This window comes from Gigantopelta aegis, chromosome 9 (assembly GCF_016097555.1).
Source record: "Gigantopelta aegis isolate Gae_Host chromosome 9, Gae_host_genome, whole genome shotgun sequence".
Taxonomy (NCBI): Eukaryota; Metazoa; Mollusca; class Gastropoda; order Neomphalida; family Peltospiridae; genus Gigantopelta; species Gigantopelta aegis.
In genome coordinates, this window is record NC_054707.1 from 65,380,938 (window position 1) to 65,394,766 (window position 13,829).

Genomic DNA, 13,829 nt, shown 5'->3' on the forward strand with positions numbered 1-13,829 from the left:
GGCTTATGGCTATACTCTGCCCTGTCAATCCTGGGATGACAACCCAGTTCTTACAGGCTTATGGCTATATTCTGCCCTGTCAATCCCGGGATGTGAACCCAGTTCCTACAGGCTTATGGCTATTGTCTGCCCTGTCAATCCCGGGATGTGAACCCAGTTCCTACAGGCTTATGGCTATTGTCTGCCCTGTCAATCCCGGGATGTGAACCCAGTTCCTACAGGCTTATGGCTATACTCTGCCCTGTCAATCCCGGGATGTGAACCCAGTTCCTACAGGTTTATTGCTATACTCTACCCTGCCAGTACTGGAATACAAACCGGGTCCTACAGGCTTATGGCTTATTCCTTGCCAGTCCTGATATATAAACCACTTCCTACCACTGAACAATTGAGACTGGGAAAAAAAATAGCTAATATAATAGTAGTAGTTTACTTTCTTAGTTGATTGTTTTGTTGCCGAGTCAAAGTTATTAGAGAAGCAATGGTACTGTGTGTGAGCAACATCTGTAATTATTAAATCTAGAACTAAACAAATGAGCCCGATCACACATTACACATTTAATCAAATAATCATGTATTGTCAAAATTGTCTTAGTTGAACTCGTTTCAAGATCAGACACAAAGTAATGCATTTAATAATGCACATATTTAATAAAAATTATAGTTTTGTAAAATTCTAAATTAGGACAGCCCATATGTAATTTTACATAAGGGCTGTCCTAATTTTGAATTATACAAACCTTCAATTTGCTGTTAATCATACAGCATTCTACCACATCTTATTTGTTTTGGATGATAAAAAAAGACATCTGAATTAATTATTTATTGAAATAATATAAATTCCAGAATTTTTCAGGAGTCTAAATAATTTATCAGGAGGAAAATCTAAGCTCTGTCAAAGGTGAACTCGGCCTCTAAGCATTGCCCATGATTTTGCAAGATGCTGCAAACACCGGTAATGACTAAATCACAAGATGAGAAGAGATCCTAAGAGAAGCCATCATCAATTGTTGATGAATGATCTGAGATCACAGAGACTCGACGTGTAGAGGTCGGGGAGAGAACCGGGATCAACTCTAGCGAGGTCCTGTTCCGTGGTCACTCCAGAGAGAACCAGCAGGGATTTGAGCTTGCAGCACTTGGCCAGACCTATATCTGTGTTTATTCTACAAACAAAATAAAACAATAAAATAAAACAACAGTGTTTTCACCAGACCTATATATGTATCTGTATTTATTTTTCAAAGAAAAACAACAACATTTTACCAGACCTATATTCAAACACAAATAATGCTTTGCCACACCTATAATATACATGCATGCTTATCCTACAAACCAAAGAATATCAATTTGCCAGAATTATATCAGCGTTTTACCAGACCTATATCTGTGTTTATTCTACAAACAAACAAAACCCACAATAATTTTACCAGATATACATGTATGTCCATCCGTGTTTATTCTACACAAAAAAAACAAAGAGTGTTTTACCAGACCTATATCTGTGGTTATTCTACAAAACAAAAACAAAGAGTGTTTTACCAGACCTATATCTGTGGTTATTCTACAAAACAAAAACAAAGAGTGTTTTACCAGACCTATATCTGTGGTTATTCTACAAAACAAAAACAAAGAGTGTTTTACCAGACCTATATCCGTGTTTATTCTACAAAACAAAAACAAAGAGTGTTTTACCAGACCCATATCTGTGTTTATTCTACAAAACAAAAACAAACAGTGTTTTACCAGACCCATATGTGTGTTTATTCTACAAAACAAAAACAAACAGTGTTTTACCAGACCCATATCTGTGTTTATTCTGCAAAAAAAAAAAAAAACCTGGACCATGACTCAAGATTAACATGGACCTCAATGCACAACATTGACCTTGACGCACAACATGTACCTTGACTCAATACTGTCATGGCTTTTGACTCATCACTAACATGAACCTTGACTCACCACAAGTGTTATCTCTGTATTGCCTTATAACAATGGACTTTGGCTCACAATAAGGGCTTTGACTCACCACTCAAATGGACTTAAAGACTCACCACAATAACGGACCTTGACTCAGCACACGACTCGGCACACGACTCACCTGTCTCCTACAAGACAACATCGACTTGGATTCAGATTGTGAGTTTCTCGAAGAACTTCAAACATTGGTTTCTCAGGTTTACCAAGAATGATGGGATCTCTCCTCGCAGGAATCTTCACAGCATTCACCATCGTCCCTGTCCCTGTGTGGGGTACAATGTAATCTTATCTTATATCTCAAAGGTAAAAACATTTTACAGTTAAGTAAAAAGCTAAATAAATGGACCAATAATATTTTGCACAGCTCAGTTAATAAAAAAAATTGTAATATCAGTTCAAACAGCAGCTGATTACAAACAGAATGGGTTGTTTTAATGTGGGGAGTTTTTGGATGGGTAAAATCAACAACAGAAAACAGACAGGCAGTTTATTAAGTAAGAAGGTCATAGACCTATAATACAATCAGAAACCTGTTATTCATCGAACAGAAAACATCAATTCTATGATCTGTTGTGAGATAAAAGCGAGCATCCTATCACTGAGTGAGATGGGACACAGCCTAATAGTAAAGTGCTCGCTTGATACACGGTTGGTTTGGGTTCGATCCCTGATGGTGGGCCCATGGGCTATTTCTCATTCCAGCCAGTGCACCACGACTGGTATATCAAAGGTGGTGGTATGTGCTATCCTGACTGTGGGATGGTGCATATAAAAGATCCCTTGCTACTAATGGAAAAATGTAGCGGGTTTCCTCTCTATGACTATATGTCAAAATTACCAAATGTTTGACATCCAATAGCCGATGATTAATAATTAATGTGCTCTAGTGGTGTCATTAAACAAAACAAACTGTTGTGAGATAAAAGCGAGCATCCTCTCACTGAGTGAGGTGGGACACAGCCTAATGGTAAAGCATTCACCCAATTTACGATCGATCTAGGTTTAATCCCCATCAGTGGGCCCATTGGGCTATTTCTCGTTCCAACCTGGGCTTCACAACTGGTCTAACAAAGGCTGTGGTATAAATACTCAGGGAACACTTTGTTTTCAAAATCTTGATTAGTGATATTTCTAGTCAATTGAAAATTGATTAGCAATTACTGTTTAATGCTTTACAATTGTATAGCAATCTCTGCAAGTTGTGTAACAATCTAGATGCAATACTGAACAAAATGTTCCATGATACTATCCTGTCTTTGGGATGATGCATATAAAAGATTCCTTGCTGCTAATCAAAAAAGAGTAGCCTATGGAGTGGCTGAAGTGGGTTTCCTCTCTCCAAAAACAAAAATGGCATAGTGATGAGTGCATCATTAAATAACTGTACATGATAAAGCTATACACAAAACAACAGCTCAATATCTCAAGGCATGCTATCCGAAAACCTATACAATGTATGTGGGACATACGGGCGGACGGACGGACAGACAGAAGGATGGAGGTGAAACCTATAGTCCCTTCCAGTTGGACCAGTTGGGCACTAATAATAATGTTTTCGTTCTATCTCAATTAAAAGACAACATTATTACTTTACCTGGCACAACTATTTTGCTGCCCGCCACAGGCAGGTGTGAATCTTCGTTAGTGGCTAGAAACAGTACATCAGGATTCTGTAGATAGCTGGCTGCCTTGGAGATTTTAGCTACGTTCAAATACATATCATAACCTACCAACACGCAGGTGACCTGGAACAAAATATCAAAGACAGTACAAATGTTTTTATTATAAGAAAATTACTTATCAAAGGAACACAAATCTGTACCTGACAAATAAAGTTAACCTTGCAATCTCAAGTACATAATTTGTTTTATTATATATATGTGTGTGTGTGTGTGTGTGTGTGTGTGTGTGTGTGTGTGTGTGTTTTTAACCATTTAGAACATGTCTAAGGGGTGGACCTTAAACCTGGTCATTATATGATGTACATGAACAGACAAAAACATGCTTAATGTAGATATAGGGTTGATTTTTTATATATCCCTCTAGACCTGTATGTGTTTGATTTGGGGTTATTTTGCAGTTCGGTGCAGTTTGAGGTGGAGAGTGAATGTCTTAAGACTTTAAAATGGAACAAATTTATAGGATTCTGATAATATTAGGGGGTTCGTTCAACTCTATGGGTACGTAAATAGATCATTAATATAAATTTTCTAAGTGAAAACAGTATTAACTGCCACTGCTTCAACTAACAACAAGAAGAGTTTTGTCCAATTATTAGGGAAGGGGAAGGAGGGTTTTGTCAAAGTGATTTTTGTCCAGGGGTGATCTGACTTGTTACCAGTAAATGCTAATGAATGTGTGTGGTAAATATCTATAATTAGTGTTTGAAAACAAACCTCATCATCAAGTTTCATCTGTAACATACTGGTGATTTCAGACGTGTCAAAAGTATCAGGCTGAAAACAGCACACACAGTTTACAATTACAAACATTTTTAATTTTCTAATCATTAAAATTAACACAATGCGTACCAATTAACTGACATACTGCTAAAAATAATTGTGTCTTACAGCAAACAACTGTTAGTTTTAAGAAAAGAAAGGAATGTTTGACAAAAGCACATTTTAGCTAGGATAATTTTTCGTATAAGGGAGGTAACTCACTTGTACCAGATAGGCTATTCTTTGAAGACAATATCTCTGCTCCAGATCTGGCCACAAGCCATGCCAGAGACAGGACCTTGGACAGACGTACCCGAAACCATAGTAGTATAGAGACACATTAATAGACTTCCAAGTCAGAGTCTGCATAATAGCTTGATAGGAATATAGAGAGACCCATTAATAGACTTCCAAGTCAGAGTCTGCATAACAGCTTGATAGGAGTATAGAGACACATTAATAGACTTCCAAGTCAGAGTCTGCATAATAGCTTGATAGGAGTATAGAGACCCATTAATAGACTTCCAAGTCAGAGTCTGCATAATAGCTTGATAGGAGTATAGAGACTCATAAATAGACTTCCAAGTCAGAGTCTGCATAACAGCTTGATAGGAGTATAGAGACACATCAATAGACTTCCAAGTCAAGAGTCTGCATAACAGCTTGATAGGAGTATAGAGACACATCAATAGACTTCCAAGTTAGAGTCTGCATAACAGCTCGATAGGAGTATAGAGCAGACCTGTCAACCTTTAGTCAAGAGAAAGCAGGAGGTGTGTGTTGAAAAAGCAGGCGATTTTGTCAAAAAGCAGGAGATTTTTTAAATTCACACAATTTAACCCAAAATCACAAGATTTAAAAAAAACATTATTACAATAAGTTATATGAATACTATATAATGTCATATATACTTCTTAACCTTAGATCTTGGCATTAATTTTTTTTTATAGTTTATAGTTTGCATAATAGTTTGATAGGAGTATAGAGACACATTAATAGACTTCCAAGTCAGTCTGCATAACAGCTTGATAGGAGTATAGAGACACATTAATAGACTTCCAAGTCAGAGTCTGCATAATAGCTTGTGGTCTTTTATATGTACAGTGAAACTCCTCTAAACCGGACACCCTCGGGACCAAGTAAAACGTCCAGTTTTAAGAGGTATCTGGTTTTGAGAGGTTATCTTCAGTACAGATATTTAAAAAGGGACCATGAAAAATATTCGGTTTTGAAGGGATTCTGGTTTACAGAGGGTCTGGTTTACAGAGGTTTCACTGTACATGCATTTTCCAACAGACATTCTTTGGTATATTAGTCACGGGACACTGGGTGGTACGAGGGGGTGAGGGGGTTACAGTCTATGAGCGATCATACCTCAGTCTCTACCACAGCACATATCTCAGTTCTGATGTTCTATAAAAACTTTAAAAGTTTGTTTCAGCTACTGCATGTGAAACAGTTTGGTAATTCTGATACATAGTCTTCAGTGAAAACATGACACAATTTTCAGTTAAAACCAAGGGATCTTTTGTACACTTTCCTGTAGACAGGACAGCACATACCATGAACTTTGATATAACAGTATTTGGGCACTGGTTAGTATGGAAAGACCAAATGCATCCTCCAAGGACATTTAATCCTATGACCCGAGCACCTCAGGCCCTACGCTCTACCAACTGAGCTAGCTAAATCGCAGAACTTGGTATTCTAAGGAAGACCAAGACCTCATCATAATCAAGCCAAATGAACCTACCTACCACTAGAGCCCAACGTATTCAAATTATGCAAATTACACATGCTGCAAAAGTAAGTACGCTTCTATGCTTTTTAATCAAAGTAAACAAACATCGATACTGTAAATGGTTAATTAAACCGACGTACACCGATACCAAAATGTTTGATGTTTAACTTGTCGAGTTCCACTCCCATGGATGGGTTCCCCACGACATACACTTTCCCTTTGAACTTGATGTTGTGGAGATACAGAGCTGCTATATAAGCTGTACAGGCAATCTCTTCCTAAAACAACAGAACAAAAAAAATCAAAGAAACAGAAAACAATATTAGAGTTTTACGGAAGTAATAACTAGTTGATTAATGGTAAACCCAATGCTCACCCTGTCCATTGCTAAATTAGCCAAATGCTAATTTGTATACAATTAGTCTTTGGCTAATAAAATATTTCTTAAATTAACCACATTTTCAAGGAAATACTCTACATTAGAGCTGAAACGATTCACTCATGTATTCAGTGCACCAAATACAGGCTATCCGTGATACATATTCGTTATTTGGTACCCAAAGAATCAAACATATTTATGGGTTTTATTTTTATTTTTTTGTATCTTTATTATTATTATTATTATTAATTATTTAAATTTAGAAAGACTAAAGTTTGCAAGCTGTATGTACACACATAAGTATTTTAAGCAGTCTACTATCCTCTACCCAATGTACTCACAATGGCCAATTTATGTTAGTCAACGATAACGATAACTGGTACATCCTCTGTGTATTGTTGTTAATCAACCGGCCTCGGTGGCGTCATGGCAGGCCATCGGTCTACAGGCTGGTAGGTACTGGGTTCGGATCCCAGTCGAGGCATGGGATTTTTAATCCAGATACCAACTCCAAACCCTGAGTGAGTGCCCCGCAAGGCTCAATGGGTAGGTGTAAACCACTTGCACCCACCAGTGATCCATAACTGGTTCAACAAAGGCCATGGTTTGTGCTATCCTGCCTGTGGGAAGCGCAAATAAAAGATCCCTTGCTGCCAATCGGAAGAGTATCCCATGTAGTGGCGACAGCGGGTTTCCTCTCAAAATCTGTGTGGTCCTTAACCATATGTCTGATGCCATATAACCGTAAATATAAATGTGTTGAGTGTGTCGTTAAATAAAACATTTCTTTCTTTCTTGTTGTTAATCATTATTAACAACGTGAGAAATAAAGTAACATGCGATAGTATACACGGCAGATATTAATAATAATAATTTGTTAAATCGTTCGTCATTGCTGTGTCTTAAACGCCGGCAATATGGGGGTTTTGAAAATACTTCAACCAACTATTTATGAAGAACGAATCCCACCTCTAAAAAACACACAAAAAACAAACAAACAAACAAACAAACAACAACACTTCTGAAACTTTCGCAAATAATAAAAATTATGCACTTTGTCGTTAAACATTTTGTAATAACATGATGGAAGAGTAATTATTATAATTATATTATTATCAATGGTCAAACTAGCTATACACATCAAAAAAGGTCGCGACATGTTATATCTAGGTAATCATATAACCTGCGGGAGAATTCTTCAACAGCAGTTACTGTAACAGCCTAAATTAATGTAGTCTAAATAACATATAAAATTTAGTTCGGCAAAACAATGTGCAATGCTCAATGAAATAAGAGTTAACTGTCTAATGCAACCTTTAAAATTTAGCATTCATTATTCTTATAAAAAAAAATAAAAAATCCAACATAATTTTGAAGATTTTACCATGTGTTTATCAGACTTTAGCCATATTAGTCATGGACTAATTTTTACAATTTGGAAAAGGTACCAGCTATCAAATTTTTATTTGGAAAAAAAAAGGAAATGAAAGAAAACCAACACAGTCCACAAACATCCATGCACATCTATATTGTGTATGTTCCATAATTTTATTGATAGTGAAATGCTAACAAATATTTTTTTTTTTTATTTTGGAGAGGGTGTTCAGCACAGCAGGAGATGTGGTCACTGCCTAAAGAGCCTCTGTTTCTTCTAGACAGTGTTTACATGCTGGTTTTGTTTTTGCGTCTTGTTAATTTTCTTTATATTATAATTTTGTTTTTATAACCAACATTTAATTATTTAATTTTCAACATCTAACATTCCAAAGTTTAATGTTAAACACATCCTACTATTTAAATGCTATTTTTGACAGTTTATGTTCACTGGTGGGTTACTTCATTCAGCAAGTCAGTAGTACAGTATTGATAGATTCACTGTAATTATTGGTATTCATGATACGTATCATATTCTGAGACCCCATATTTGTGATATGTATCGTATTCGCCAGCTCTAATCTACATATCTGAAAACTGGCTAAATCAAAATCTAAACCTTTTTACTGCTAACATCCAGACAACAGGGGACAACATATTTCAAAATGTTAGGTAACAGGAAATCAGTTCACATGATTTCTACCTAGACAACAGATTGCTCGTTTAGGTGAATTATATTGTGTAAACTAATTCATTACCTAAAACATACATTGAACTTACACTTTTTTGACAGAAAATTGATACTTAAGTTTAATCAAAATAAACTATAAAATAATTTTTATTATGGCAAATCATTAATGAACAGTTTTTTTTTTACAATATCTAAATGGTTCACCATGTAACCAACTGATAGTTTGTGTCAGTTTAAAGTTTAAAAAAATTATCTGTGTGATATACAGATGGATGGATGGATGGATGGATGGATGGATGGATACATGAATGTGTGGACAGATGGACAGATGTATGAATGGGTTTGGGTAGGAGGATGGATGGATGGATGGATGGATTGATGGATGGATGATCTGTAGGTGGATGGACGGACAGATGGATGGATGGACGGATGGATGGATGGATGGACGAACAGACGGACGGACAGACGGTTTCGGTGGGTGGGAGGATGTTTAGGAAGATTGATGGATGTGTGGATTGATGAATGGATAGATGGATGGATGGATGGATGGATGGATGGATGGATGGGTGGGTTTTTGGGTGAGGGATGGATGGATGGGTTTTGAATGGATGGATGGTTAGGTAGGTTTAGGGTGGATGGGTGGCCAGGTTTGATGGATATTGTAAAATGAAAATTGAATTCTGTTTTTATGATGAACATTAGAGAATGACATTGAGGAACATGTATTTGAAATATTGAAAATGCATTTATTATTATAAAATTAAAAATGTATTTATTACTACAAAACGAGGACTATTATCATTTCATTTCCAGCATTCCAATATATATATATTCATATTATCACTGTGCAGTGACTGAATTACAGTATGAATCTATAAGAAACACGGCATAATGCCAAGAAAGGATTAACTTAAAAGAAGGACGTTCAAACTGATTGTCCGGACATACTGTCTGTGCCGGGTACCCAAACTTGTGACACTTCTTCACGTAATTATCTCTCGTGTTTGTGCTGTTGTTTGTTACATAGAACACACGCTTTCCCTGCAATAAACAAAATGTTTTTAGGGCTAGCTCTGGGTTAGCAAAACAAATCGGCAAATTATCTTTAAATATGCAAAATCCACTGTTATTTTTCAACAGAATACCAATTATTACATGAAATGTTTTCACCAAATCAAAATAAAATTCACCAATTGTTCCTGAAATTCGCAATTGGCGAATTTGGCGAGTGGCAGAACTAGCCCTGGTTTTAAAAATCAATTAATAAACAAATCGGTAAACTACAGTGTATTAAGAAGCAATTAATAAACAAATCGGTAAACTACAGTGTATTAAGAAGCAATTAATAAACAAATCGGTAAACTACAGTGTATTAAGAAGCAATTAATAAACAAATCGGTAAACTACAGTGTATTAAGAAGCAATTTTATCGTTACAATTCTCATAAAATTTGACAATCACTTTTTTCAATTATACACTTAAAAATTATTATTTTATTAGTTTTACAACAAAGAAAGGAAGTCAAAATTGAAAAATAGGGGGGTGGGGGTTGTCATCTTCTTAATAACTGTAAATTATGATGAATGATAGTCTTAAGATCTACATGTAATTTGCATATGTTGAAAACTTAGTAACTGTCATATGCATATGAAAGCTCAGTTCTGATTAGTTAATATAAGCAAGCTGTCTTATCAATAAAAATATTATTAAAAAAGTAAAATTATGCCTGTCTTCAGCTTTACGACCATCATAAACAAGCTCGTTTATATGCCCTTACCATGGATAAAAGTTTCTGTATGGTTTCCAGACTTCCATCAATTGCACCTTTTCCATCCCACAATACTCCTAAAAAGAAAATCACAGATCAGTTGTTTTAGCTAGCACTAAACCAAATAACTTCCAGTTGGGTCAAAGTTTGAGGTGCACCGAACTTTTGATGGAGAAGTTAACACCACAAGTCCTGTGATTGGTTATAAATGTGAGTGTGTTGGTTGCAAAAAAAAAATTAGTTTTATCTGGGCTTAAAATGTATGCAATTTTATTTCATCTAGTACCACTGTGTCAAGTAGCCCTGTGCTTAAAACATGTATGAGGTACCTGTAAAACAAAAACATCTGGTTATACCAAAAATAAGCCATGAAAGGTACCATTTTCTGCAGTTAATACTTTGAGGTAGGGGTTATAGTACTGATATTTATGGGTCATAGTTTGGTTGATATATAGTGTTTTTAAGCACAAACGTTAAAATGGTCGCCTATGGGATTTTATTTGATATTTTACAACCTATAGAATGAGTGGATGGATGGATGGATGGATGGATGCATGGATGCATGGATGGATGGATGGGTGGGTGGGTGGGGTGGGTGGGTGAGTGGATGGGTAGATCCATAAAAGCCCCCTAATAACTTGCCCTGGGCAGCAGTTGGTCCAATATGTGTAGTCAATTCACTCCTTAAAAGTTACAAATGTCCAAGTGTTTCGGTCAAACGGATTGATTGGTCAACTTGTCCTAATCCTTTGTTTTTGCTTACAGATCGTTTCAACCAGTGCACCACAACTGGTCAAAGGCCATAGTATGTGCTTTCCTGTCTGTGGGAAAGTACATATAAAAGATCCTTTTCTGCATTAGGAAAAATGTAGTTGGTTTCATCTGATGACTTGTGTCAGACTAACTAAATGTTTGACAACCAATAGCTGATGATTAATTAATCAATCAATATGCTCTAATGGTGTCGTTAAACATGCCTACAATGTCAGGGCCGTCCCCTCCAGAACATAGCATACACATCTCAGAGTTTAATTTGTAAAGTGTTTCATTTGTTTATAAAAAGTAGTGCCCCCTCCCCCCCCCCCCCCCCCCCCCTCTTCCCCCAGGTATTTTGATCAGGGTACGGCCCTGAATGCAGATGTAAAAACCAAAATATAATCATCACTGGTGTAGGAAGCAAGGGGGTGGGAAGGGCGCATGTGCATCCCCACTTTTCAGATATTTTGCTTTATAATAGTGTAAAAGTGTGTAAATATAAAAATGTGGCCCCCCACACACACACACTTTTTGGCACCTTCCTACGCCACTGATCATGGTGCCCATATAGTGGCACAAGATAACCAAGCATTGGTGTGAGTTAGTAACTTTTCTAGGGCATGTTGACTGCAGGTTCTAATAGATCAAATCAATTCCTATTGCCGATAATGTTATAGTTTACTAATAAAACTGATTAATACACCCAGGAAGTACAGGATTAAAAAGTGTGGCACCTCACATCTAATTTACCTGTAACAAAATGGGGGGGGGGGGGGGGGGGGGGGGTGTGGTCACATACCATTTAAGAAATTTAATTAATGTTTTTAAATAGCAACCATAATTTTTGCTGAAAATTGCAGTTCCATTTTTGGGGGTACCCCGCATTAGTTTCAACCTCTGGTTTATACTGCATAACAACTGTATAACAAATAAAAGTGTATTTATTTATTGTCAATGGAAAGAAATGTGTTATTTAACGACGCACTCAACACATTTTATTTACGGTTATATGGCGTCAGACATATGGTTAAAGACAACACAGATTTTGAGAGGAAACCCGCTGTCGCCACTACATGGGATACTCTTTCCGATTAGCAGCAAGGGATCTTTTATTTGCGCTTCCCACAGGTAGGATAGCACAAACCATGGCCTTTGTTGAACCAGTTATGGATCACTGGTCGGTGCAAGTGGTTTACACCTACCCATTGAGCCTTGCGGAGTACTCACTCAGGGTTTGGAGTCGGTATCTGGATTAAAAATCCCATACCTCGACTGGGATCCAAACCCAGTACCTACCAGCCTGTAGACCGATGGCCTAACCATGACACCACTGAGGCCAGTATATTGGCAATGGATAACAGTATTTGCATAAATAATCAATGTCACATATTACTACCAATCACACCCACAGCTGCTTTTACTCTGTAAATATTTTACGGTGCACATCAAACTTTGACAGGGATCTCTCTTCTTTGGTACTATGCAACCTGCATAGAATGGGGTGATATGAGGCATGATAACCTGTCAATGATTTCATACTGGTAGATCTATCCAACACATTTTGTTCTCTATACATACAGTATTCAGTTGATTTTTTTTTTTTTTTTTTTTTTTTTTTTTTTGTGGGTACGGTGTGTAGGCTATAACAAAACAAAAATCGAAAACAATTTTAAAATTGGCTCCCATCTATCCTATATAAACTTCAAATAACAGTAAATAAACAGCCGACACAAAATACATAAAAGACTGAGTTTCCGTGAGCACGTGAAACGGTCCAGTGCAGTTGTATTATAACTGTAAAAACCACAAATGTACAAACCGTCGCAGTCAAACAAGAAATTGTCTACCGAATTAACGAGATCTTTCGCTGATGTCTTATCGAGTTTTGTACACGCCATGGTCGTAGCTGATCTCTGGAGAAGCGGTGTTAATGTGTGAACGACAGAAGCACGTACTAGATTAATCACTACAGATGTGAATCTCGCCATGAACATACTATACTTTAGTGCCAAAAGTATTTGTTTTTAGCATATCATTTTATTGCTTTGAAATAGTGTTTAAAACGGCTGCAGGCGTGGTTCCAGTATATTTTGCAGGGGGTCAACATGCAAATAATTAAAAAGGAAGTTATATTATTTTGTCGTGAGAAGGGTGTTCCAGACCCCCTCCACCCCCAACACCTCCGAATCCGTATTTTATGTCGTTTTCATCAAGCAAGTAGGCTAACCAGGGGGTTGGAAGATCAAATGATTCCCCACAAAATAGGGAATTGAGAGAGAGGGGATGACACCGCAAGAGAGACGGTGAAACAGAGAGAGTTTAAAGTTTGTTTTTGTTTAGACGACACCAAAGTTTAAGAACATATTGTTGTAATCATCGACTGTTGGATGTCAAACATTTGGTAATTTGACATTTAGTATCAGAGAGGAAACCCTCTATCACAGACAGACAGCACACACCACGGCCTTTGATATATTAGTCGTGGCATGATGCACTCCAGCCATCATTAATTGCTCATCAGTTGCAAATCACTGTCAAAACTAAGAAACCGACCGATAGCATACAACGTCCGTGCACGACCCATTCTGATACAAAGCCACCGTAAGCTATGTCTGGACCAGAATTTGTTGGAGAAATGTCCTCGTTAGAACCGAATTGAGATTGGGCGTATCAGAGTATACCGCAGAAAGGATGAAATA

General features: G+C 36.9%; 1 protein-coding gene across 2 annotated transcripts; it reads right to left on the reverse strand.

Moving 5' to 3' along the window:
* Positions 1-808: 808 nt before the first annotated feature.
* On the reverse strand, positions 809-13,345 carry LOC121380969 (glycerol-3-phosphate phosphatase-like). 2 transcript variants are annotated; one of them, XM_041510026.1, is made up of 8 exons: positions 12,950-13,184; positions 10,384-10,451; positions 9,555-9,647; positions 6,303-6,440; positions 4,377-4,436; positions 3,575-3,725; positions 2,102-2,243; positions 809-1,166 (listed from the first exon to the last, which is right to left on the reverse strand). In XM_041510026.1, exons 1-8 carry the CDS (start codon positions 13,122-13,124, stop codon positions 1,004-1,006), a joined length of 990 nt encoding a protein of 329 aa, XP_041365960.1. In that variant the 5' UTR covers positions 13,125-13,184; the 3' UTR covers positions 809-1,003. The 2 variants fall into 2 exon arrangements, with proteins under 2 accessions (XP_041365960.1, XP_041365961.1); XM_041510027.1 differs by lacking the exon at positions 809-1,166 and adding an exon at positions 1,207-1,398 and having other exon boundaries at positions 12,950-13,345.
* Positions 13,346-13,829: the final 484 nt, after the last annotated feature.

Coding starts and splice junctions, on each gene's coding strand:
- LOC121380969 (XM_041510026.1), bottom strand. CDS start 13,124: ATGTTCATGGCGAGATTCACATCTGTAGTGATTAATCTAGTACGTGCT. Junction 9,648..10,383: donor TACAGAAACTTTTATCCATG/GTAAGGGCATAT, acceptor TGTTTATTGCAG/GGAAAGCGTGTGTTCTATGT. Junction 2,244..3,574: donor CAGCAAAATAGTTGTGCCAG/GTAAAGTAATAA, acceptor TACCCCACACAG/GGACAGGGACGATGGTGAAT.